Genomic DNA, 26,871 nt, shown 5'->3' on the forward strand with positions numbered 1-26,871 from the left:
TCATCAACAATTTTGACACTGTAAAACAAATTCTGAGAACGAAGTAAGAATTGTAAAGTTATTTGCACTTTTATATAATGAATACTCTATTGATCAATGGAACTTAATGTTGAAAAATCCTCCCTGCATATGGGCCTGCTATAAGGGTTTAAATACACTTTAGCAATAGGATGTCAAGGCGAAATACTTGACCTATTTAAAGAATTTTCGCGTTTCAAATTAATTATTACATACAAACCATTCATTCTGCTCCTAAGGCAGCATCGATAGCATCCAGTGGACGTCGTTCTATTGACCAAATGACATCATATACACAAGGGGAGGCATGAGTTAGGAACTTATGAGCACTTGGTTATCTCATCTCTTGACGATCTAAATACCGCAATTCAGACAGTACAAATCAAATTTAGAAAAAAAAAAACACTAGAAAAGTTTTCGTTATGCTGGGTTTATTTCGGCCATTAGCGCTACTACTAGTTTTTCTTGGATATAGTTTTGTTCCAACCAGACAAAAGAATGTTTATCTCAACAATAGGCGTTTACTTTTTTCTTCGAAATAGTCACAAAACGTGCCTCCTATTGCAATTGGGTAACAATAATAATGATAATAATAATTATTACAATAAATATGTACGGCTTTGATGATTTTTTGCTTTCTTGTATAGTATCATGTTTGTATAAAGCGTAACTATTAATAATTACCGACTCCACTCCAACTAAAACCACGACCGCCTTCGGCGATCGGTGGAGCTTACGCTGCAGCAGCTTCCAGTTCTCGTTCAACAATCTTCCTGTACTCATCGAATCCACCTTCGATACTTTTCACGGTACCATCTCCGCAAACCCACAGTTCCTTACAGATCATCCGGATCAGCCGTTCGTCGTGAGAGACCAATATCACTCCGCCCTGAAATAAGATTCAGGCATTATTTCAACTCGTTTTAGATTTGCGACGAAGCAACACTCACATTATACTTATTTATGGCCTTCCCCAACGCTTCAATCGTCTCAATGTCCAAATGATTAGTCGGTTCATCTAGTACCAGAAAGTTGGGTCTTCCCATGCACATTTTTGCTAAGGCAACACGAGATTTCTGCCCTCCGGAAAGAGAAGCAACCACCTGCAGCGCCAAGTCACCCGTCACACCGAAGCTGCCCAGCTGTCGTCGATATTCTTCGATCGGCTTGCCAGGGTACGCGTTCTGCAAAAGTTCCACACAGCTCACGGACATGTCCAGCTGGTCAACGTGGTGCTGAGAAAAATATCCTAACCTTAGGCCACGATGCGGATGAATTAAACCACCCGTCGGTTGCAGAATGCCCATGACGATTTTGAGCAGCGTGGTTTTACCGGCACCGTTTTCACCAACCTTAAAGTAAAAAGTTAGAACAGTTTCTTCGTGTGATTGCAAATAAAACATCAAAACTGGGCGCATAAACTTACAATACAAATCCTCGAGTCGAGATTCGCACTCAGATTGACCAAAGTAAATATCACCTTATCAGCAGAATACTTGAATTGTACTTCGTTTAATTGCAACACCGGTGGATTCAGTGGTTCAACTTCCGGGAATTTTATGGTAACTTCGATTTCCTTCTCCACGGGTTTCAGTTCAGGTCTGCAACAAAAATTTAAAATCACTTACGGTACAAGAAAGCAACAAACGAAACCTACAATTTCTCCAGCATTTTAATCTTGGATTGAACACTGGCCGCTCGGTTAGCATTGTAACGGAATCGATCGATGAATTCTTGCACGTGATTCCGGTGCGCCAACTGTGCCTCGTACTCTCTTCGTTGGGCTTTGTGTTTCTCCGTTCGCGTTTTGTCGAACTGTTCGTAATTTCCCTTGTACGTTTCAATACGCTGTGAGTGCAAATACAGGATATCCGTAGGAACCGTATCGAGGAAATTTCGGTCGTGAGAAACCACCAACAGCGTCGTGGGCCACGTCTGCAAATAGTTCTCCAGCCAAATGATAGCTTTGATATCCAACATGTTTGTCGGTTCATCAAGCAGTAGCAGATCCGGCTTAGAGAATAAAGCCCGAGCCAGTGCCAGACGCATTCGCCACCCACCGGAAAAAGTTCGTGTGGGTCGAGCTTGCATTTCCTTGCTAAAACCTAGACCGTTCAGAATTATTGAGGCACGTGCTGGCGCTTTGTCCGCTTCGATCAATAGTAGCTGCGAGTAAACTTCGGAGAGCTCATGGCTAAGCTCTGGTTCGTTCGATCCTGCGTTAATTTGAGCATTCAGGTCGCGTTCTTTTTGCAGCAATTCCAGCCGAACTGTGTCCACTTCAAGGACACTGTCAATTGCCAGAGTTTCATCTCCAACCACTTCTTGTTCCACGTGAAGAATCGTTATGTGACTTGGAATTTGAAGCTGTTTACTTGAAATCATCTTCAGAAGAGTGGTTTTTCCCAGACCGTTCCTCCCGACGAATCCATAACGGCGACCGGATGCCAACAGCAGGTCTGCATTTTGCAATAAAACCTTATCACCAAAAGAGACATCAAAGTTTTCGATCCGAATGTCCATCGATCGATTGGATCCTTTTGCTTCCATTTTGTTATCTTTTTTACTAATGACCTGAGAAGCGGTTGCCATCTGCAGAACTGGTGCAGCAGGAGCAGTCGTTTTGGTCTGCTCTCGTTTCTCCAGCTTTTGAAGACGTTTGGCCTCCGCCTTTTCCAGCTTTTTGGAATCAACCTTTAGACTATCATCCCGTTGTACCACCCATATACTTTGTATTCCGTCGCTGGTCACTTCTTGGGATGCAGCAATCTCCTTAAGATGGATCGGTGCGCCGAGAATTTTAGCCGATCCCTTGAATCCACCCCCTCCGTCACCACCCAAATCAGTATTCCTGGGTTTCAGCAAATCAAGAAAAATATCACAGACCTGTTTGATGTCATCCTCACTCTTTTCCTGCGAAACTTCATGAAGAATGGCTCCAATCGCTTCGTACACCTCTTCGCCATTCTCAAACTCATCCGCGCCGCTTTGCAATACGTCTGTGAGATTGAATAATATAGATAGATATATAAAAATGTCATATATTGGAACTTCTGATTTACCTTTGACATAGGTCAACAGCTCCCCATCAATCGTCGGAAACTCCCGCTTCAGTACTTCCGCACAGGCTGCCATTGCTATCTATTACACTCTACCGCACGAGTCTGTATTCTTTAATAGGTGCTGAGCTGGAAGGTACTTACTGCCGTTCTGCTGTTGTTAATCACGGCGTAGAGCGGAATCGAACGATCCTCTAAGGTATCGCTATCCTGCGAATTATAGGAACACAAAATTTAGCAGGATCTACAGCTCCAAGTTAATTTCAATAACCTTCCTGTACCGATTAAATTACTGAAATAAATGACAAAATTCGATTACCTATTATCGAAAGCAGTTAGATGACAAGAAACACGACAGAGTCAGATGAAATCAGAGATGCCAGGTAAAAATTTCCAAACTTTCAGACAGGGTTGCAAAAGCCAGTAAATCCGAAAATATGTCTGCAATCAGCAATTTCTCTAGGAAGTATCTCTTGACAAAAAAAAACGTCATTTCAAAAATTTGTAAATTTCGACGAAAGTCTCGAACAACTCGATTTTCAAAAGTGTGCAAAAAAGTTTGCAACAAACAATGTCTGCTGCACTGTATACGAAATCTGCAAATTTACAGAAAAATCTGCTGACCTGACATCTCTGGTTGAAATACCGCACGTACCGCACCGATAAAAATATGTAAAAATCAGCGTTGCCAGGTCATTTTTCCAAAAATCTGTATTCGGCGCAAAAATCTATCTGTACTAGAGTGCCTATAACCAGAGTGACGACATCTCATCCGTAATGCTGGCAACTATTAAAATATTCCATTAGCTCTTTACATTGATTTGACAGGTCGTTTGCTCGTTTGGAACTGGTAGCTGTCTTTCCAAACGAACAGCTGTCGCCACTCTGATTATAGTCACTCTAATCTGTACCATATCGGTATCAGAATCTCGTCGACATAAGGTCACGGAAATGTCACCAAAGCTCATTATAGTGAGCAAAAAAAAGGTCTCGTGGCAACCTTCTTTCCTGTCTATACAAGCTATCAACTAAAATCGGTATTTATCTGTACGATCCATGAATTATCGGTATTTTTGGAGTACCTATCACGCCTATTTTTTTGAGGACGGCCAATAAGCCATCCATCAACATTCACTTTGAAGGGTAATTTCGAATGACTCGGCACTCGTTGAGAGTAAGTCATAATAGTAAACGGCAGAGAAAAGTTTTCTCTTTCGTCTGGGGTTAGATTTAATACTCTATTTTTCATAGCTCGCTTGCAATTTCTTTTGAAAGTGGAAGTTGACAGGTGGCTTATTGGCCGTTTTCAAAAAAAAAACACGTGATATCTGTATGTCGTTATAGAGGTAAAATATCTGTATAAATACCAGCTTCCTGCTATGACGTCATGAAACTGTGGCCAGCATCATTCTGCAAAAACCAAAACAATGAAGAAGAATGGCTATCAAAAAATTGGACATTACAAACTACGAGTTTGTTCAGTACCCTTTACCGCACTTCCCCACAAATTATCGATCAGAATATCATCACTGCGATAAGGAAATTCAAATTTTACTCGATGTGAAATGATCGAATGTTTGTTTACCATACTCTGAGCGCTCTGATTGCCCACCAAATGCCCCAGATGTTGGCTACGATAGCACTTGCTGCAGCGCCCTATCCTTGCCACCGAGCTGATAAATACCGATAAATCGGTATACCTGGCAACGTTGGTTAAAATCGCGTGTGGCCGTTTTTAACTCATGACCCGCCTGGTAGGAGTTCCAATAGCCGGCGGAAATCTAATGGTGTGAAATATACGTGTTGAAAAAGGAACATAAATCTCGGTTGATTTTTCAAATGGCCGTATGAGCAAGCAGACAGAGGACCCGCTTGCATGTGGTGGGCAGATTTCACCACAGACGACGGTCTATGTCTGTCAGAATTTTTGGCCGGCACTTTGTCAGGATTCCGGCAAGAGTTGGACAACAGTGCAACAACCGTTTCTACAAGAGAATTTCGTCTAGCGATTATCAATGTGTCTGTTTCTTTTTAGATTCTTGTCATACAAGACTAGTATAACCGTTTTGAATCGGTTCTGCGTTTTTAGCACCTTTGGTTCTATTTTGTCGTGAATACGACTTATACCATGTTCACATTAGCGCTTATATCACTTGATATACCGAGATGATATGCATATCACGTGGGAGTGTTCACATATGATCGAAATAATATCGTTTGACAATCAAATTGTCATATTGAATGTTCCCATTAGGAGTAAGATCAATAATATTGCTTTTCTCTCCTACAATTCAATCAATAGTTTAAGTCTTGCAATTAATTGTCTCCGAACGCCAGTATTTGTTGAAAAATTTGAAATTATAATGATTGTTTATTGTCACTCTCAAAGTGACGTTCATAAATGAGTGCGTTCAATGCCATTATCCGTGTTGCTAGTTGCGATTTTTGACAACTCGACATGATATCGCACATGATATCCCGGATATCATGCCAAAATGATGATACGCGTTGACATCAAATTGTATGGTATATCAAGTGATATTGCACATGATATCATCGGATATCAAGTATATCCGTATATCACTTGATATCAGCGCTAATGTGAACATACTATTATAGTATGTTCACATTAGCGCTGATATAAAGTGATATACGGACACACTTGATATTCGATGATATCATGTGCGATATCACTTGATATCCCATACAATTTGATGTCAACGCGTATTATAATTTTGGCATGATATCCGGGATATCATGTCGAGTTGTCAAAAATCGCGACTAGCAACACGGATAATGGCATTCAATGAACTCATTTATGAACGTCACTTCGAGAGTGACAATAAACAATCATTATAATTTCAAATTTTTCAATGAATACTGGCGTTCGGAGACCATAAAATGTAAGACTTCAATTATTGATTTAATTTTAATAGAGAAAGGTAATATTATTGATCTTATTTCTAATGAGAACATTCAATATGACAACTTGATTGTCAAATGATATTATTTCGATCATATGTGAACACTTCGACATGATATTCATATCATCTCGGTATATCAAGTAATATCAGCGCTAATGTGAACATAGTATTACCGACGACACGACCTGCCACTCGTCTATTAAAACTGTATCGCAAATCTGACTACCCCTCAGTAACTCGAAATGTCAGAACGAAATTACTTGAAAATTTGTTAAAACTGGCAACTCGATTTGATAAATTATTGATTTCGAATAACAGATACCTTGGATACTGTTATTCAAAAACATGTTTATGTAGATAAACAAAACTAACTCCGAATCGATATATACCAGTCGCGCATTTTACTACTGTGCCTAAAAACAAGAATCGGCCCTTAAAGTTAAGTGAAGCGCTTTGTTTTTGCGATTCGGATATGTTATATTATTTTATTTGCACCACCAGTAATTGTATGCACCGGAAATTTGATACCAAATCCAATATGTATTAAATCTGTATCCTTCATGAAATTCGCATACAAATGCAAATACATATCAATACATTACAGGTAATTCTGTATGAATGGCAACTCTGTTGGTAAATGAAAAAAATAAACACAGTCTAGATGACAGACAGGATGTTTTTGATAGGGTAACGTGGCGCCATCATGACACATGTGAGTACTGTCCCAAATAAAGGAATATTCGAAATGACAGTTAAAATGATTGAAGAACCTAATTTGAGTGTCCTGTCTGTTAGTCTGTGCTTGAAACGCATCTGCAATAAAGATCTTCATGGGAAACAATCAATCTTTTTAGCATGATTTAGCAGATAAATGATATAGATAAATGCATTTTATTGTTACTGACTCAATGTATAAAGGATCTTTGAAAATAGCTTAAATTTAATACTGGTGTTTCAAATCGACATCACAGAACGCAGCAATTTCATTATCGTTCTTTTCCCATTGATTAAAACTTCTGTAAGGGTTCTTCTAGTGTTACGAAATAATGTTTTTGGTCTCAATTGAATGCATAATAAACAAAATAAACATCCTGCTCCGCGTTTTTTTTTTTTTGAGAAACAGTAATTTTACTTGATTATTAGCAAATACACATTATAATAAATTCAGTTTCGTCTTGTGTCCATTTTATTGCAACAGATTTGGAAATATGTGGCCGCACACAAGAGAATAGATCGCTTTATTCCGAAATTAATCCTTTTTTCTTGCATTTTCGTGGCAATGGAACGGGATAGTTTTCCAGTTTGTTTGTTTATTTCTATAATTGCGGTTCCTTGACAAATAACGCATAGCAACCAGAACAGTGTTGCCTAAAAAGAATAATTTTATCATTATCAAGGGGCCGCTATATTTGTGGTAAGTGACGGAAATCACTCACAGACACTTTTTATTTAGATTTTTCTTCGGAGTGCCTGGTCGTGTCGTCGGTATTACTTTACTATGGTGCGCCTTTTCAAAATTAGCCATATGGAAGAATGGGCAGGACAGTCAGGTAGTCAGGCACATCTTCAACTGAACCTTATGAAACGGAAACCGTGGTCGAAAATCGATCAATTCGTCATCTAACACTCGAAGTGGATAGACGAATAACCTGCTACGACTAATTTCGATTTTGTTTTATCTTTCCGCCACTTTCTCACAGCAATCCAAAAGATTCAGCCGCTGGATCACAAAAAGATTCTTCCTCAAAAAGCCCTCCTGGATGGGGCAATAATCAACCACAAGCAAAGGATGACTCTGGTAACTTATTCTCTGCTGAACAACTGATCATCATTTTTTGAACAATGACAACAAAACTTTGAAACTGCAGAACGCGGTCAGCTCAAATCAACGCCTTAGGCAAATTCATCATCGAATATGCAATATAATGAGTTGGTTGTAGTAAATTGGAATGCTTGCTCACTCAGGAGCAAAACTGCCGAATTGTCCGACTTTCTCCAAAAAAGAATGCTGATATAGCTATTTTAACTGAAACTCATCTTAAACCTGAATATATATTTTTATTTCCAATTACAGAATTCGCAGGGTCGACAGGACAACTACCAGAAAAGGAGGAGTTGCCATTGTCATTAAATGATCCATTCAGCACAGGCTTCTGCCTGCCTTTAAATTGCAACTTATAGAAGCCATCGGAATTGAGATTACAACGACGATGGATCCATCATCATCATCAAACCAATCTTCGAGATGGTACATGTACATCATTGAAGAGAGATCTGGCTATGCTCACTCGACGACAAAACAAATTTATCATTGCTGGGGACCTGAACGCACGGCAGGAGCTGTGGGGAAATAAAAGACAGAATCGAAACGGATTCGTACTTGCCGAAGATTACTAAGCTGGACAGTACAACCAAATACAAATTATAATACGGAATACTTCGACAAATTTTCAAGGACACATTTTGCATCGTGCGGTACACTGTCGAGATACACTGTCAGAGTGACAATGTACTTTAACGAGTTTTCTATAAAACTAGCAACACTTTAGTTTGTTTTGCACCGTAGCAACTAGCATAAAGCGTTGCCAGAAACGATCTCCTTCCACATTTTCAAACTATCGCAATGAAAGGGAGTAATTTGCTAGGCTTACTTGTTCAGGCTGTGAACCAAACATTGGCGGTTCGTTTGTATGGGACTTAGGGGTATTATTATTTGTATTTGGTACAACATCTTCGCTCCGGATCAACCAACGCGACTTTCCAGATCGGGAGCTCATTCCATTTTGGATATATTCATCAGCTCTCTGGTTGTCTTTAACGACCACTTTCCAGTAATATTGACGTTGGGATCTTCACAAGAAACAGTGCCTATTCAACCTCGGAGGAACTATTATCGCTCCGACTGGGTCCAATTTCAACAAATCACCGACCAACTTATTAATATCAATTTGCCACTAGATTCCCCGATAGAAATCGATGCGGCCCTATAATCCTTCCCGTATTCAATCACAATCGCTCGTGATAGGACGATTCCAGTACAACATATGCCGAGTTTCTCTCTTCAAACTGGCATCTTAGATAGGAAGACCTCTTATGTGTTGTTATAAGACTAACTTAACTAGGATAATCCAGGAAAATATAACTGAGCTTCGCAACAGGAACTTCCAGCAAAAGCTTAGAAATATTCTCCCACATTCAAAGCCTTTCTGGTCCTTAACGAAGATGCTTAAGAATATATAGACACAGTCTAAAACTCATTGAACTTTGCTATCCGAAAACATCTGCACTATCCGAAAGCGCATTTAGAAGTACAACTTGACAATTGTGAATAGGGTACTGAATGTATAGTACTTCTTGATCAAACTGTTAGTATACAAATCTAAAAAGGCACAATAATACAGTTAGCGTGGAGTTTCTTCTAACAGACATGCTTCTACCGGTTGTCAGAATTCCCCACAAGCGGGAAAAAAATCTTACACTGAACTAATATTTCGTGCAGTATGTTCCCAAGTAACCACGACGCATTATAACTTTACATTAATTTGCTTAAAATTTGATTAAATGCAACGGAGTTACTCATGTTTATACAATGCTATTAAAAAGCTGAAAAGGGCGATTATTAGACTCTTATAGGATTATTATTCTTATAGTTATTATTAAAATTTCGTTGCAAAATATAGCATTGAATGTCTATATACAGCACGGCGGAAGGTTGTTGTAAAATCATGCTCAGTTACGTTTTGAATGCAAATTTAATGCACATTGCTTTAAAGTATTTAGGATTAGCGTAATTTTACATTAACGATGTGAAAATAGAGTTGTAAATGTGCAGTGATATAATGCATATGGTTACTTCGGTTATTCAACAAGCGCTCAGCGTCCAACAAAATAGAACTGCCTGCTGAGAGGGGGTTTTCAGCGTGGCATAGAATGCGACGGAATCACCGCAGAATAGCGAAGTAATGAGCGTCAGAATCACAGATGCCAGGTTGCAGATTTGCATGCAAATTTGCCGAATTGTTTTGTTGGCGGACTCTGTAATTTTGCAGACTTTTCGAGATATTTTTATATATTTTCCTTCAATTTAGACTTTTAAAATTGCGTCGGGCTTCTTGTTTGTTTTTTCTTGTCATATTTATAAAATTTGACACTTGCTTTGGAGGATTTCTAGCATGCTGACGTAAAAATTTTACCTGGCATCTTTGCCCAGGAGTTGGACAGTTTTTTTTATATCGTTTATTTATTATTATTTATCTAATTATGGTCGTTCACCGAGTCATATCAGGTTGGGTGTGGTTGGGGTAGGTATAATACTATGTTCACATTAGCGCTGATATCACTTGATATACCGAGATGATATGCATATCATGTCGAAGTGTTCACATATGATCGAAATGATATCATTTGACAATCAAGTTGTCATATTGAATGTTCTCATTAGATATAAGATCAATAATATTACCTTTCTCTATTAAAATTAAATCAATAATTGAAGTCTTGCATTTTATGGTCTCCGAACGCCAGTATTCGTTGAAAAATTTGAAATTATAATGATTGTTTATTGTCACTCTCGAAGTGAAGTTCATAAATGAGTGCATTCAATGCCGTTATTCGTGTTGCTAGTTGCGATTTTTGACAACTCGACATGATATCCCGGATATCATGCCAAAATCGTAATACGCGACATTGACATCAAATTGTATGGGATATCAAGTGATATCGCACATGATATCATCGGATATCAAGTATATCCGTATATCACTCGATATCAGCGCTAATGTGAACATACTATAAGGGTGAGTATTTTGGGGAAAGAGGTACAGTTTTTACATCGATTAATATTTACATTTCATTGTTATCGATGCATTTCAGAGACAAGAGAGGGGGAACAGAGAGAGAGATATATGTATTACATTTCATTGTTTTCGTTACATTTCAGAGACAAGAGAGGTTGAAAGAGATAGGTATGACAGGGTGACTGCACGGTACTCACCTTCACTCGTGAACACACCACCAGGAGTATTGAATGCTACGCTTCGTGCCCGTGTTAAATAACAAACACCGAACACAGCAGAAAAAGCACCCGTAGCGGTGGTCGTGTAATTGCCAAGCAACGGTGTTTGGATTTTCGGGCAGCACTGAAGTCGAATATTCCTGACTTCGGCAAACACCTAAGCCGAGTGTTTCCGATTTTGCCATATACGTTGCTTGTACTATAATCGCCTATAACGCCACGGTATGACGAAAAATGTGTTTGAATGATTTATTCTTTTTTCATCAATACGCGTTTATTGAATTCAATTGATTGACAATATAACCAACGCTGTGTTTAACGAAACTGAAAACACACGGTTACGAAACTGAAAACACACAATTTCGAAACTTAAAACACGCGGCATACACCGAAGCTTGTAACGCCAGTGCCGAAAATAAAACAGCGCCACGAGCACCGTGGCTTCGGATATTGCATTTCGTGTTTCTCTTTGTGCACTGGCACGCAATGGCATTCTCGATACACGCGGTGGCGGTGGTTATATGAAGCACGCAGTGCAGTGCAGTGTTTGGACATGCCTGCTTCGCTGCCTGTTCAACTGAAGTTTACAGCATTTTTATATCATGGATTAGAGCGAATAGAGAATGCAGATTTAAAAGGTAATATTCTCTAGCAATTAAAGCATCAACAATTATGTATCTATCAAAAATGACTGAATTTTTAGAGTAGACGATTTACAATATTTTTATAGTAGTTTGTTTTTACAGTTCATATTGATAATGTTTCCAGTAAAGCACGAGGTTTTGAAGACAAAGACGTCGATTAATACAAAATATCATTGTATAATTATTCTGGTTATAAAAACCATTATCATTTAACGATCAATTTGAAAAAATATTTTCCTGGTTTGTGGTTTGCTATCTTGTCGCATCGCAATCTATGTTAACCACCAGTGAAAATCACTTTACCAAAGCAAGAAGCGTGACGACAGGAACGGGTATAGCCCGAACAAAGGGAAGGAGTTTTTCTGGCCCGAAGAGGCGAATGACCTTAAGATTGAGGCCTCTGCAAAATAAATTAAGAAAAGGTGCCCGATATCACACTATCAGGGTGACGTCGGGTAGATAATGTCTTGTTTTGTATCTCTTCACTCTTTTGCGCTAGCGATACATAATGTATGCGTAAAGCTTTTACAGTTTGACACGATTGATGCGAATAGTGTAGAAATGACGGCCCGATTGCAGCGCTACGATCGAGCCGATATCGTGCTTAATCGGACCGATGCGGGTCGACAAATACAACTGGGTCACTTGACGTCTTTGATTAAATTGGTCTAAATGGTAAGTGACAAAAAAATTACTGGTCCAATCCACGTGTGAATGTTGTGTTAGTGTGGCTATTTTCAGCGGTTGTGTGGCGAATACTATTGTGAGTATATCGATATAACCCAGTGAATTTTGTTGAGCCGCATCGTGCCAATTACTGAAGACATATATGCAATACAAAAAAACCCTGCAATGCCAAGAGAACAGTTGAGAAAGGCATAAAATCGTTTCTGAAATTCTATTACACGTAATGGAACTGTCTTCTACTTGGTTCAAAAGTTCTAGCTTACGACATTTTATATGCATTTTCCTCAGTGTATGATTATGAGTCAAAAATGTTTTCAGTGTAAGATTGAACCCACAACCAGCGCCCGCTTGTGAGGAATTCTGGCAACCGTCAGAAGGCTGGCTGCATTCCGGCAGCTGTCAATATTGTCCAGGCGAAATTACGTCGTTATCTCGCCGCACGTGTCTTGTTTATTTCTCTCTTCCTTCTTTTTTTTAATTCGGCTTCATTTGATATTTGCCAATCCCGCATGTACATACAAAAAACGAATCGTAAGACGAGGTAAATGAGATTGAAATATGGGTATGTTTGGAAGTGAGAAAGTAATGTTATTGGCAATAACATTTTCCATAATTAGATATGTGAAAGGCAATAACTTATTGTCTTTCATATGTACTTTTTTTGAAAAAATAAAACCAAGACGCTAAAAATGTGGAACAGAATCCGACAGAAACAGAACCGATAATAACCGCTAGGCAAAATTCTCTGCCGGAAACGGTTGTTGCATTGTTGCCATACTTTTGCCGGATTTCTGGCAGAATTCCGGCAAAAATGGCTGGCAGACATCTGCCAGCCGCATACAAGTGGGAAGCGTAGCGATCGTAGAAACCAGAGATGCCAGATCTGCAGATTTGTCTGTAAATCTGCAGATTTCGGGTATAGTGTTGCAGACTTTTTTTGTTGTGCAGACTTTTGCAGACTTTGGAAAATGGAGTTTTTCGCAGACTTTCGTCCAAATTTACAGACTTTTGAAATTGCCGCGACCTTTTTTTTGTTTTTGCTCACCAAGTCAGTTTTGCGTGTCATCTTAATAGAGAAATTGCTGCCAGCAAGGCATGCTTGCTGACTGCAGATTTTTTTCACATTAACAGACTGTTGAAGCCCTGCCTGCAGATATTTGAAATTTTTACCTGGCATCTCTGGTAGAAACAAAACAAAACGGATTATCTATTAACGCAAATGACTGTGGTTTATTCCTGCTAGTTTTTAATAAAATAAAACGATATTTTCGCGGCTGTCCACTTTCATTTTCCGCATAACTCAGTTTATTTAGTGTTTATTAGTCATATGTGGAATTAACTCATGAAAATCAAATATTAGCTAACGAAAAAACAACTATAGATGAAAATGGCACGATTCTCGGTGAGTTCAATGTCCGATATAGTATTCTAGTTTAGTACGATATAGTATTCTAGTTTAATACGATTGGTATTCTAGTTGAAACATTTCATTTTTTTTTTGCAGTTCGACATTGATGACCTGCTTGCGGACGTCCAATCTCTGAAGCTTTCTGCTCTCAGCCATGCCGCTAGTATTTCACCCCTTGTGAAGGGGCGCACAATCGGACCAGATTGCAACGATAACGATGAGCTTGAAAACGATTGCAACTTGAGCAATGGTTCAGCGAAAAAGTTGCCATTTGTTCCGGAATTGAAGGTAACGGTCATCAATCGACCTGATAAGAGCGGAGGATGTTTGGCCCCACCACGACGTGTAGACATTAGCGATTGTCGTGCGATTTCATTCAAAATGTACGAACAGGAACAAGAACGCCATCGAGTCGAAACTGTGAAAAAAGAATTACAGCTAAGAAATGCCCGAATACAGGAGGCTGACCGTTTACGGGACATTGGTTTGGAGGAGAAATTAAGAATGATCAAAGAAAAAGCGGCCAAAAAAGCGTTGGAAGATGAAAGGAAACTACTTGCCGAAATCCGAGAGCATGAGCTGAAAGCTAAAGAATTTGAAGAACTACAAAAGGCGAAAATTGACGAAGAAAACCAACGATTGGCAAAGATTTCTCACCAACTGAAAATGAAGGAGGAAGAAATAAAACGGAAGAATGCGATGTTTGATGCCATTCGAGAACAACAAGCTAACTTTCGGAAAATGACCGAGGTCTTTACTAAAGCACTAATAAGCATTGATAAAGAATTTTCTGCCCGGTTCACCAACCAGAAAAAGTCCGTTCAAAATGTAATTAAATCATTCGAGCAATTGCTGCATGGTGTCTATGCCAATCGAGAAGTTAGTCAACAGGATATTGATAAATCGATCGAATATTGTAAGTTGCTGGATCAGAACAATTCTGAAGTGTTTGACATTATGAACCAAATTCAAAAAGAAATTGCCGACCGAACGAAGAAGGAACAAGAAGAACAAGCGCAAACAGCTCAGAAGCAAGAACAGCAGTTGAAACAGGTAGTAGAAATTAATGCGGTATCAGCTGCTCCTATCACGGATACGACGGATACAACGGCAAAATCTATTCAACCGTCACAACCGAATCTAGCACATCCGCTGGCTGCTTTTGTCTCACAGGAAAGTCTTGCCTTCTACACGGAGATCAAACGTTTCTACGAACAACATCAAGCCGCCGTCAAGGCACTGTTGGATGATGTCAACATGAAAACTTATCGCTTTAACTGTCAAAAAGTTATCAACACTCCTGTGAATGCTATTTCTGCTGTAAGCCGAGAACATTTCGTCGACAAGTTCACTCGACTGGATGCATTGTTATCCGGACAGCCGGTGAAAATTGGCGATACGTCCGTTTCAATCAATGGACATCCACTCGGAAGAACTTACTGCACTATGCTATTGGCGAAAAAGTTTGTGGTAGGTTAAGAAATGATTTTTCCTGGGTGATTTAATCAAATTGTTCATTATTTCAGAGTCAAGCGGACACGATGATATCGAGTAACGCACCAGCCGCTTTTCCAATCGCAACCATTGTCGTGGGACTATGGCAGAGGTATCCGGATTTTGGGAGATTCTTTCTAGCCTATCTGCACAAAGAGTGTCCCTACCTAGTACCCTATTTTTTACCTCAACTGGAAAGACAGTCACATGAGGATTACTTCAAAAGCATCGGTTACCGTTATTCTGCCGACGGACAACTTGAAAAGCAGGACCAGTACCTGAAGAGAATGACTGGCCTGGCTCGTCTGTATTCGGCGGTGGTCGTAGCGAATGTGCGTCGTGGTGAAGCAACTCCCCATCCACACAGCTTCGAATGTGGTTGGAGATGGATGTGCAACATTTTGAACTTACAACCTTTACCGGACATCTGTGCTACGTTGTTAACGGAATTCCTTCAGATAGCCGGTGCTTCACTGTGGGCTCACTATGGGAAACAGTACACGAAGCTATTGCAGGTAATTCAGGGTCAGTATTTACCGGCACTGAACAAAGTTGATGAGGGTGGACCGAAGGCACGACTTGAAGCTCTGATTGCCAAGATTACCGCTGAGGGAAGGATAGAGCGGCCCGAAGGAATGTTAAGCCCGGACTTCTGGTAAATGAACATCGTTCGATTCGGTAGCTAGCATTCGAATAGTAACAGAAACGGCGAAATTTTACGCAAGGAATGAATTGTTTGACTATTTAATAAAAATGGAAAACATTAAAAACAGCTGTTTCTATTCTAATCACCGAGTAAGCCTTTTGGGCCAATCTAAATGAACGGCCATAACATCCAGTGCCTGAATATCGATCGGTTGCCCGATAATACTCCGAAAGCTAGGATTCGTTCGGCCAAAATCACTGTGGACTAACTCCTTGATGTACGTTCCAGCCTGTGTCACAACATCCACAATCAGTACCCTATCGTTCCGCTGGTAAGCAAATGCTTTTACTTTGTAGATCGTCCTCGGTCGCGACAGTAACGGTCTTCGATGAAGAACCCTCAACGGGGTCCACTGATCGATTACGAAAGGTTCTTCTATGTTAAGCGCATTCAAGACTTCCGCCGTGACTGCAGTTTCCAATACGCATAATGCTCGATAGAATTTCTGCTTATTCTCCTCGCCTTGTTTAATATGGACTAGCTCTTCTCGAGCTACCAATTGCAGGTCCTTCACTGAGATCTTCAAAAAATAAAGATATTCGTACAATTCATGCATAAGATTTTAGTTATCAAAAATAAACAACCTGTTTCGATTTTGCGATAGCCTTCTCCATCTCCAGAGCGACGGAATCCGTCAAATAATCTTTGAAAGCGTTCTGAATTTCCAGAACGAATGGTCTCCCTTCGCCGAGGCATCGCACATCCACATCCTCCCGTCCACTTGAGGAAAATATCAAGCTATCTTCCATTACCAGAAAGTACGGTCCCACAACCGAACACATAATCTCCTGAACACTGTTTGCCATTTTTCGTTTTCCATCGATCACCCACGGGGTCTGACTGAGCTCTCGTGTTATTTTATTATACCTCCCCGCCAGAAACAACGTAGGACCCGTGAAACTTACTTCCTCCAGTGCAATAGTTTGATCCTGAATGGTAGGAGGTACCGCAATGTGTTGCCGATATTGCGCAAGACTCACATTGTCGGGAGTAAAATTTTTCTCGAATGCGTTTCGCGTTATGAACTCTTTACGGCAGTGTTTTTTTGCCTTGCGATCGACGAATACTTCGGGTTTGATCTTCTGCAGCAGCAGAAGTTCCACTTCTTCATTTGCATAGCTAATAAATACATTAATCATAATCCCAGTGGGGGAAAAAACCCTTTCCAATACCTCACCAAGTTTTCGATTCAGAATCATTTTGAAGGCATCTTTCACGGAAACATCGGGCACTGAACAACTGTTGAATCGGGAAGGAAATCGTTCCAGCAGACTCAACCAAAGCGATAGCTGACGGACCTGTAACGCAATAGGTAACGACACGGACGTAGTGAAACCTTCACAATCATATTCTCGGAGTTTATCACTTGAACGGATTTGTTCTATCAATGTTTCAATAAAATGTGGCTCCAGTAAACCCAAACAGGCTACGCAGTTACTGAGTCGCATTTTTTTTGCCTGCTTCTCGTCGTTCGTCGAGGTGTCATCAAGGCATATTCCTCGCTAGAAGTAAACAGTTACTTGGCATTGAACTTGAAAACGTATTTGGAATTTTACTTTGTCCAAAGCGCTCTGCACTGAGATGAAATCATCTGTTCTACCTTTCAAATAACGCAAACAGCAGATGCAGCAACAACTCGCTGAACGTAGAAAGTTATAAATTTCAATATCCTCCGTCATTCTGTAATTTCTTAGAGTTAAAAGTTAGAATAAAATTCAATAAAAAGAAATGTTTCTCGCTTTCAGTAGAAAAAAGATGTTTGTTAACAAATATTATATGATAATAAAAGAAATGTCACAATGCACATGTTCCTAAATAGAGCTGTTCCTTTTACGTCAACTGTCAACCCACTGAGGAATATCTCATGCTTTTTAGGTTGGTCGCAACACTGTATTTTAGCACGATGTAAAATACACTGGTGATCACGTTTTTCTATGTGTTAGTGCCGTCATTCTATTTTGGAATAACAGAGAGACGTGAAGAAGAAAAAACATAAACAAGTGACGTTGCAGGATTAGGTTTTATGCAGCCTCCTGTCACGCCACCATTTTTATGGGACTGAAATTGGAACATCAAAAATCCAGCAAGTAGGCTGCTTCTATCGTAAATAAGCAATCAGTGATCGAACAAATTTCAGATATCCTTGTTAGTTTATTCAAAAGTTTGAGTTTAATGGTCCATTTCTCTCAATTTGTCACAACATTTTTGTCGTTTTATCACGAATACAACATGAAGTACTTTGTTCCATCTTGTGGAAATGATTTTCATAATAGAAATAAATCAGACGAACTGTGTATCGAAAAATCGTTTTCAAAAAAATCTGTACCGTCGCAATCTGTGGCTACTAGCTATTGGGAAAGCTGAAAATCTGAATTCTATGGTAAAAATTATTAATTTCGAATCAGCTAAAATCTGCACGAAACATTTTCCTGTGAACTGCTATTACGAAATGAAAAATGAAAAAAGGCTGTTGCAATCAGCGATACCTCAAATTTTTGGTGGTAGAATACATCAAATGTACGCAATCATACTATATAATATTTAGAATAAAAATACTAATTCTATCTTTTTTTCTAATAAAGTGAGTTTCTCATATCCGACCAAAATTTGGTAGATAATGTTGCGTCACGGAATTTTCCCCTGGTTCCACCTTGAAGGTGCAAACGAAACGAAGGGGAATCGCAGGCTGTGGTTAGAGTGAAGTCCAAACTTCTGAACGCTTGAAAAATTGTGAAACGCCTTAGAGCACAAAACAAGCGTATACGGGACAAGGTTAATAGCATTGAGGAGCTTCTGAACAACCTTCATTCAAAGCGTCTCGTTTCCGAGACCACAAAATCTAAACTACAGGTTGTTCATTCACAAAACTGTAATTGTCTGAAATAATACTGAACAGTTTGTGCTTTTCAGAATACAGTATTTTTCCATAGACGGTTTGACGGTATTTTTCCATAGACGGTTTGACTGCAGATCAGAAAAAAAGCTACCATAGAACTTGTATTACATCACCTTCACGAAGCTGGAGTTACTATAACAGCATTTACCTTCGACGGTACAAAGACCAACATTGCGAAGGCAAATGCATTGGGCTGCAACCTGCGAACCGATTGGTTGAATTCGTTGAACACTAGTTTTAAACATCCCATCACCGATCGCGACATTTCGGTGTTACTTGAACCTGTTCACATGCTTAAATTAGTGCGAAATACGTTATACAGCAAAGGAAAGTTGATAACCATGAGTGGAACGGTAGATTTGAATTTTATCGAACGGTTAAATGAATACCAAAATAGAATCGGATTGAAATTGGCTCCCAAACTCAGTGAGAAGCATATATACTTTCAAAATTCCAAAATGAAAGTTATACTCGCGGCACAAGTAATCAGTAGCAGTGTCGCTTCAGCTCTAGAATATCTGTCGAATTTTTGAACCTATTTAACGATTTATTCGACATTTTTAATAGCATGGATTCAACTGCCACTCATTTCACCTCTTTTGAAGACAAACTTTGATATATATATATATATATATATATATATATATATATATATATATATATATATATATATATATATATATATATATATATATATATATATATATATATATATATATATATATATATATATATATCCTGCCCTTAAACTATGCACAGTTATACATACGAAATATAAAATTAACGGATGGAACATATATACTGCAGTCACGAAATCAAACTGGATTTATGGGTTTCCTTGTGGCTATTCACATAGCTTCTCTGAGATGTTCAGAACATACTGCATCGATGAGCAAGTAATGGAATCTATTTATACTTTTAGGTTCAGCCAAGATCACATCGAAACATTTTTTGGTGCCCTACGAGCTAAAAGTGGTTTAAATAGTAATCCAAATGTGGCTCAGTTCAAAGTAAGCTACAAACGGCTGATTAAAAACAACGACGTGATTTGTTCAAATGAAGGTAATTGCACTTTGTTTAATAGAATAAGCGCACTGAACATGGAAGAGTCGTTAACGTTAACTCAACGAACAGAGCAATCAACTATTGCAGTATCACCCAAGAGATGCAACTACTCGACTGATTTCCATCTTTTCATGACCGATGAATTGATAAATTTGTTCGTTACGAAAGTGTCATTTGGGATTCGAGATGTGATACAAATTGGTTTAAATTGTGGTGCATGTATCCGAGCCATTAGAGAAGATAATACAGGTTCAGTTCTATCAATATGCAAGACAGTTGAATTCGAGTTTAAGGCAAGACACAAATTAACACCAACAGCAGTCAACCAGACCATCACCGTCACCGTCAAAATTAATTGAATGCATTCTTATGAAGACATTCACACACACACACACACACACACGCACACACACACACACACACACACACACACACACACACACACACACACACACACACACACACACACACACACACACACACACACACACACACACACACACACACACACACACAAACACGGAAATACCGAAATGAGCATTTTGGAGAAAAAATTAATTGATTTTCTGATTTTAGTTAGTTATTTTTTGAGACAATTGAAAAAATCTTACTTTTGCTGATTTAGATTTTTTAATTCTCATTCCCTTAATAATAATAAAATATTAGTTGAAATTGCTATTTTTTTAGTTGAATTCACCAATTAAACGTGCTGTCATTTCCTAGCTAAGGCACACTTCATTTCCATTCAACTAATTTTAATGTGGAACACATTTTTGTTTTCTATATAGGCGTGCAAACTAGAAACTCAACAAAAATACACGTAGAAATGTGATCAAGTTTTGAACAATTACAGCTCAGTCAATTTTATATAAATTATTAATATAATGTCACCATTTGATTGGAAATATTTCTACGTATTGATTTGAATGTTCATAGCTATGTATTTTTAATTGTGTATCATTGAAATGTTGATTGATAGCTAGCAGTATCCTATTTTGTCTGCAAAATAGGACCGGCATACTGGATTTCCCTGCCATAGTCGACGGGTTTGAAGGAGTAAGCGATATATCAAAGGGAAAGCATTGCTCTGATTGGTCAATCGATGCTAAAGCGCAGCTGCTGGAAGCACGCGAATCTATAAATATAAGCAAAATTATAGCTAACGTTTCAGTCCAATGAGTAGCATGCTAGGGGTAGGTTGTTGCTAGACAGCAAGACAAAAAGTGCCATGAAACGATTTGAAGCTTTAACTGGTATGCTCTGATCTTGTGTCATGCAAGTTCGGATGAAATTCCATGTTATGTCATTTCGCCTGAGAAATTGACAACTACCCCAGAGTAAATTATGAGTGCTTAAGATTAATTTCGAATTTATATAAGATGAACTCGATTGATAATAAGAAAAAGTTTATCGTTTTAATAGAAATCGAAGAATGGTAGAGAAACTTAACGCCATAAAAATAATTGCTTGCATACAACTTGTTCACAAGCTTGGCGAAGAGAAGCTCAAGTATCGAAATTCGTATAGCAAGTATGTACAAAGATATAATTGAATACATTTGGGATATCGGTGTAATTTTGTCGGCTATAAAACAAACACAAATCAGGCTCTCGTGCAATGGCGGATTCAAAAGTGTGGCGATTTATTGAACTGTTTGATTGTAGATCATTAGAAACTTTGGTTGCCTAGTTCCACATCAATGGCTCAAACAACCTCATGGGGCTGATCCTTGTAGTTTTTTTTATCAATGGATCTCATTGCCACCCTTTTTCTAGGGGGAGAGGAGCTTCTATCTTGATAATATGATGTCTTTGCTAGAACACAATTCTTTCAAACAGGAATATGATTTTCACATTTGTTACAAAAACATGTGAAATCGTTTCTATTCAACAAACATAACCGTTCTGAAACGATTGTGAAGCATGCCAATTTGAACAAACAGCAATTAATACTTGGGACCAACATCGAACGGAACTATTAGACTTCTCACTGGTACCGAACAGTTTGTGCGGGTCTTCTGAGAAAAAGCTCTCACTACACCATCTCACTAACAAAACTCTGAACACCTGGATAAGTCACTACTGGGCGACGTTGGGCTGTATCCAATAAGAATTCCACAAATGTATACAGAATTTTGATCGCTGGTTTAGTAAAAGAAGTCGAACATTTGCCAGTGTTTGTATAAACGTCGTGCAGGTCGGTCATATATTGGAATTTTTGCCTCGTTGTGGTCCAGTGTTTCGAAGCAATTAGCTATTGTCTGAACGCTGTCCATGGAAATATACGGTACTTTGTGTGACATTTTCAATATATCAATTATAAGTGAAATGAAAATAAGTGAGTTATCCAACAAATCGTGCAGGTGAAATGATCTCGGCCGACATATCATTCAGCATCTGTCTGAGCGAAATAAGAAAATACTAGCACCACGCAAGCGCAGCTTACCTTTGAAGCACGCACACTGTGTTAGAAACGCATTCATGCGTAGGTGTCCGGCCGTGCGGTGTATTATTATTTGTTGGTTACTAGAGGGATGATCAACGCTTCTGCTTGTGTGCTTATCTTTGCACTATCTTGAGCTTTGTGCCGGTTCCATTGGAAGTGAGAAAATAAGGATTTTTCGCGCAGTAGCCGAACCGTTGCATAAACAGGTTTTTATCAGTGGATGCGCATCAGTGTGAGTGAATTCTAGTACTAATTCGTAGCAACCTACTTTCTTCGTTCGTTCAAGTGCTTGGTAAAGGGAAGAACGTAAGCGGAAAAAGGAATTTTATCGAAGTGAATCGATCAAGGTGTGCTATTAAAATATTAAATTGGTTGTTTGACATACTTGTGAATGTTTGCAGTGTGTATCGTTTAATGATCAAATTAACCAAGAAAGGTAAGAATGAGATTAATATTACACGAAAAAATCATGCGAGAACTAACCAATCTTATGAATTAAAATTAAATTTTCGAAGTTGTAGAGCAAGAACAGGTGTCCAATATTGAACGGTGTGGTATGAAAATTACTCAACGAGCTTGGAGCTACGGAAAGCTTTTCAATTCGAAGTGGTCATAAAGGTCAACCCGCATATTAGACCGATCCGGTACCGACTTTTTTTCTGCTTCAGCTATGGCTAAGCTGCACATGCAGCTGTGTGCAGTATGCAATTCTTGTTACAGACAGCAATGTTGTCAATTACTTTGTAGTTTCCCTTTCCACAATATTTTGTTTCTTTTTTACTCTAACTTTATCACTCTCAGCACGAAACTACAAATAATAAAATACTTAATATATTTCTCAAAAGACCAAAAAACTGCTTACATTCCTCCGCGTATTGCAATGGTTATGACAGAACGGATACTGCCCACTGATCTGTGGAATAAATTAAACATACCAATCAAATAGTTAACTCAAAACGTGAGAATCAATAGAATCTATGAATATACCTATATTGCACGTTTGTTAGTTTCAGCCTAGGTTAATCCTTGAACCGAAAATGCAACAAATAATTGCCACCGGTTCGGGGTGAATGGGGTTAATAGCAGATCGGCCAATAAGCCACAAGTTTGAGTGAGTTTAATTGTAATTTTCTCTGAAGCGAAGAACCAATTGAATGATGCTGGGTGTAGTTTTCACTCACTGCTGAATAATTTTCCATAAATCATTGATTATATTTCGGCTGGTAGGTGGAAAAAATGATATTTTTAAGTTTGCTACGACTCGAGATAAAGACAGCGCTAGAAAGTAAGGATGAAAACTAAATACACTACCATTTCGCAATAATTGAGAATCTTCCAAACTTCATGGCTGCTTCATGTTCTCTAAACGTTTCTCTAATTACTTGTTCATCCGTTTATTTGTTTCTATCAGTTTGTTTCAAAATACGTGAACTCTCAGCAGAAGAGCGTCGGAATATTGTGCATGAATGGTGCACAGGACCCAGACGGTTACTAATGTCGTTTTCGCTTGAGAATACTGAAACTGACCCAGGGTAGTTTTATCAAACAAACACTTTTTACGAAACTGTGTTGATTTTGCACTTAGCAACGGGGATTTGAGCAAACCAGATACAAAATCCAGGTTCGAAACTGACTCGATTTTCAGTTCAACAACATTGAAACTAGGTTCGAAACTAGCTTCAAACAAACGGTTTGACAGCAGGTAGTGTGAAAACTGGGTTAGGTTTGGCATCAAGCGAAAACGACATAAGAAAGATAGCAAAAATGAAAGGAGTAAGTGAGAAAGCTGTGCGAAGAGCGATCAGGACGTTCGGAGAAAATAACACATTTGAGGATTGACCGAAAATAAGTTGAAAAAAAGATCCTGCTAATCATCGTTTGGAAAAACGTATACTAAAGGAGCTCGAGCAAAAAAAAATGAAGGTTTCTATGTAGGATGTGACCAAACAAGTTGGCACTCTGAAGTCAAATGTTATCTTTCAAAGGATCATAAAATTAAAAAAATCGGAATACTAACAACTGAGATATGGTCAGCCAAAATAAGCGTTCCCACTTTTTTTAAACGACTTCGGGTTGCAGTTTTTTGTATAATTTTGAGAAAGACAACTCTTTTTTTCATAATCCTAAATAGATTTCAGTCAGTAAAAATTAGCGTTCTCTCTTTTTTACCACCTCGGTATTCGAATATGTCGGTCTCAGAAGACGTAATTTTTGTAAGTGTGTTAATATCCAACACATTTGTTTCTGAAAACTTGGTGCGTCCATATTTTCTGTGAGATTTCCATCGTATTCAAATCAATTTCTCATTGTACTCAAATCAAAATACATCCTACATATTTTACAAAAAAAAAAACTAAAACACCTGTACAAAAGTATGTAATTTCACCATTTAGTTTCACTAGTCAAGGTGATTCTTTTTATACAATTTTCGATTCTTTTTTTATGCAAAAAAAAAATTAAATTTGAATCTAACACGTTGCACTAAACTTTGCGTGTAACGAAGAATTGTCAAAGTTTCGTCTCCGACTCTTCAGTGCCCAGCAGCTCAAATTTGGCTGCCATATCGTACATAAAAGTTTATTCCAGTTTATAATCTCAATTTCATTACTGCACTGTACTGAAACCAAATGCACAAAAAAATACTTGTTTCGGTTCTGATATCGAGAGGAAATGTGCAAATAAAACTTGATCAGCTGAACTATTTCAGCTCGTTAAATCTAGAATAGAAGAATTCATCTATTCGGTTAACCAAAGAAACGAAGCTTCCATTCGTGTATTGTTAGTGCGATCGGTGGCTGCTGGCATTCATTTTTCCCAATCGCCTGGCATCGGATACCACTCGTATTGGTTCACGCGCAAAAAAAATACAAAGAGGCACTACGCTGGCTTTCAACGTTGGCCGTTACGACCTACAATAATGGTCTAGTAGGCCAGTGCTAGATATGTTTAATGAGTGTGTACGCGTGTCTGTGTGCAGAGAAATGCAAGTGGGTCTTGTAGTTCATCCAACCATCTCAAGCTGAGGTCCCCTATTTGCATGCTCCGGGGATTCTTAAATTTCTCACGAATGGTTGCTACTCCCCCATGCTGAACGTGAACCTGAATCTGTAGAAGGGGATGAAGCCGGCTACCGGAAAACCCGCAAAAGCGCTATGTTGAGGGATTCCTACACAGGAGGAAAAGGTCGAGCCGTTCTTCAGATAAACACTACGTATTTGCTCAAAAATAAAGTGTTTTAATCAGTATTAGTTTTTAATCTGTATCAGTTTTAATTGAAGTTAAAAAATCATCGTAAGATGTTCATGTTGACATCAATCGTTAAGATCTATAAGATTCGTGCACGGAAAGACCGAAATTAGCATTTTGGCGAAAAAATTAGTTGATTTTCTGATTTTAGTTAGTTATTTTTTGAGACAACTGAAAAAATCTTACTTTTGCTAATTTAGATTTTTTAATTCTGATTCTCTTAATAATAATAAAATATTTGTTGAAATGGCTATTTTTTTTAGTTGAATTCACCAATTAAACGTGCTGTCATTTCTTAGCTAAGGCACGCTTCATATCCATTCAACTAATTTTTTAGTTGAATTAGAGAAATAAAACGTTGTTTTCAACCAACATAAATGGTTGAATTGGTTTTTGCTATTAGCAGCTATATGGCGCTCGTTAACACCGTAATGACTACTAGCCACTAGATGGCACACTACTACCGAAAAAAATTTCAGTCGCGGTTATCTTTTCTATATTTGCAGGTATAAATACGATGTTGTATTGGAGAAAAAGACATAAGCGAAACATAAACTTCTTTTTGAAAAATTTTACTTCTAAATCGCTGTTTTCTTCATTCGACTTCGCGAAATCGACTCTCTCACTGAAAACTTTGAGCACTCGGAAAACAAAAACCGAATACAAGTAGTACACCGGACGGCGTAGCCCGGAATGAGAAGATACAAAAAAACATCATTTGACGTATACAATTAGAGTGCAACATTCGAAACTCACTTCACTGTTTCCCGTAAAAACATTATTACCCACAATCGCTTCAGCTGCGCACAAATTCTGAATAAATACACTTTCCACTAACAGTTTACGTCATTTTTACATATCGGTTTAGAAATTTATATAGGGATATATCGTGACACATGCGAAAAACATCTAAACAATTTGCGAGCAGTTTCAACAAGACTGTCCCTTTTAGCTTTTTAATGGATTGTTTTGCTTTGACACTACTGTCCTTCAGTAATGACGGTGATAGATAAATAGAATCAAAGTTTCTGATTTTAATAACGAAATTAGTTGTCAATGAGAATTTCGTATTGGATCGAAATATTGCTGGTTTGTGTCCAGAATATTCGCCAACTAAACACATTCTCTAAAAATAAGAGTTTTTTTCAGCACAGTAAATTCTAAATTTTAACTAATTTTATAGTTATTTTGGAAATTTTGTTGTTAAAATCAACTAATTCAAAAACAGGAATACGAATTAGGCGCAGAGCTAATCTCGGTCGTTC

At 38.4% G+C, this 26,871-nt stretch overlaps 4 protein-coding genes across 6 annotated transcripts in view; 2 read left to right on the top strand and 2 right to left on the bottom strand.

The window, feature by feature from the left end:
- Positions 1–432: 432 nt before the first annotated feature.
- LOC131436974 (ATP-binding cassette sub-family F member 3) lies at positions 433–3,534 on the bottom strand. The gene is made up of 6 exons (XM_058605991.1): positions 3,397–3,534; positions 3,081–3,287; positions 1,676–3,017; positions 1,445–1,619; positions 969–1,370; positions 433–907 (listed from the first exon to the last, which is right to left on the bottom strand). Exons 2-6 carry the CDS (start codon positions 3,151–3,153, stop codon positions 752–754), a joined length of 2,148 nt encoding a protein of 715 aa, XP_058461974.1. The 5' UTR covers positions 3,154–3,287; positions 3,397–3,534; the 3' UTR covers positions 433–751.
- Positions 3,535–13,548: 10,014 nt separating this feature from the next.
- On the top strand, positions 13,549–16,018 carry LOC131436721 (mRNA export factor Gle1). 2 transcript variants are annotated; one of them, XM_058605596.1, is made up of 3 exons: positions 13,549–13,748; positions 13,824–15,224; positions 15,281–16,018. In XM_058605596.1, the coding sequence occupies exons 1-3, from the start codon at positions 13,728–13,730 to the stop codon at positions 15,905–15,907; spliced, it is 2,049 nt and encodes a 682-aa protein (XP_058461579.1). In that variant the 5' UTR covers positions 13,549–13,727; the 3' UTR covers positions 15,908–16,018. The 2 variants fall into 2 exon arrangements, with proteins under 2 accessions (XP_058461579.1, XP_058461580.1); XM_058605597.1 differs by having other exon boundaries at positions 13,851–15,224.
- On the bottom strand, positions 15,963–19,691 carry LOC131436722 (putative tRNA pseudouridine synthase Pus10). Its single transcript, XM_058605598.1, has 4 exons — positions 19,620–19,691; positions 17,511–17,643; positions 16,539–17,456; positions 15,963–16,474 (listed from the first exon to the last, which is right to left on the bottom strand). Exons 2-4 carry the CDS (start codon positions 17,631–17,633, stop codon positions 16,037–16,039), a joined length of 1,479 nt encoding a protein of 492 aa, XP_058461581.1. The 5' UTR covers positions 17,634–17,643; positions 19,620–19,691; the 3' UTR covers positions 15,963–16,036.
- Positions 19,692–22,102: 2,411 nt separating this feature from the next.
- LOC131437912 (protein phosphatase 1 regulatory subunit 16A-like) overlaps positions 22,103–26,871 on the top strand; it is a 233,103-nt gene continuing 228,334 nt past the window's right edge. For both annotated transcript variants that reach the window (XM_058607576.1, XM_058607577.1), the window contains exon 1: positions 22,103–22,796. The gene's annotated coding sequence lies outside the window, so the exon portion shown is untranslated. The remainder of the gene's footprint in view (positions 22,797–26,871) is intronic.

This window comes from Malaya genurostris, chromosome 3 (genome assembly GCF_030247185.1).
Source record: "Malaya genurostris strain Urasoe2022 chromosome 3, Malgen_1.1, whole genome shotgun sequence".
In the NCBI taxonomy this organism is placed as follows: Eukaryota; Metazoa; Arthropoda; class Insecta; order Diptera; family Culicidae; genus Malaya; species Malaya genurostris.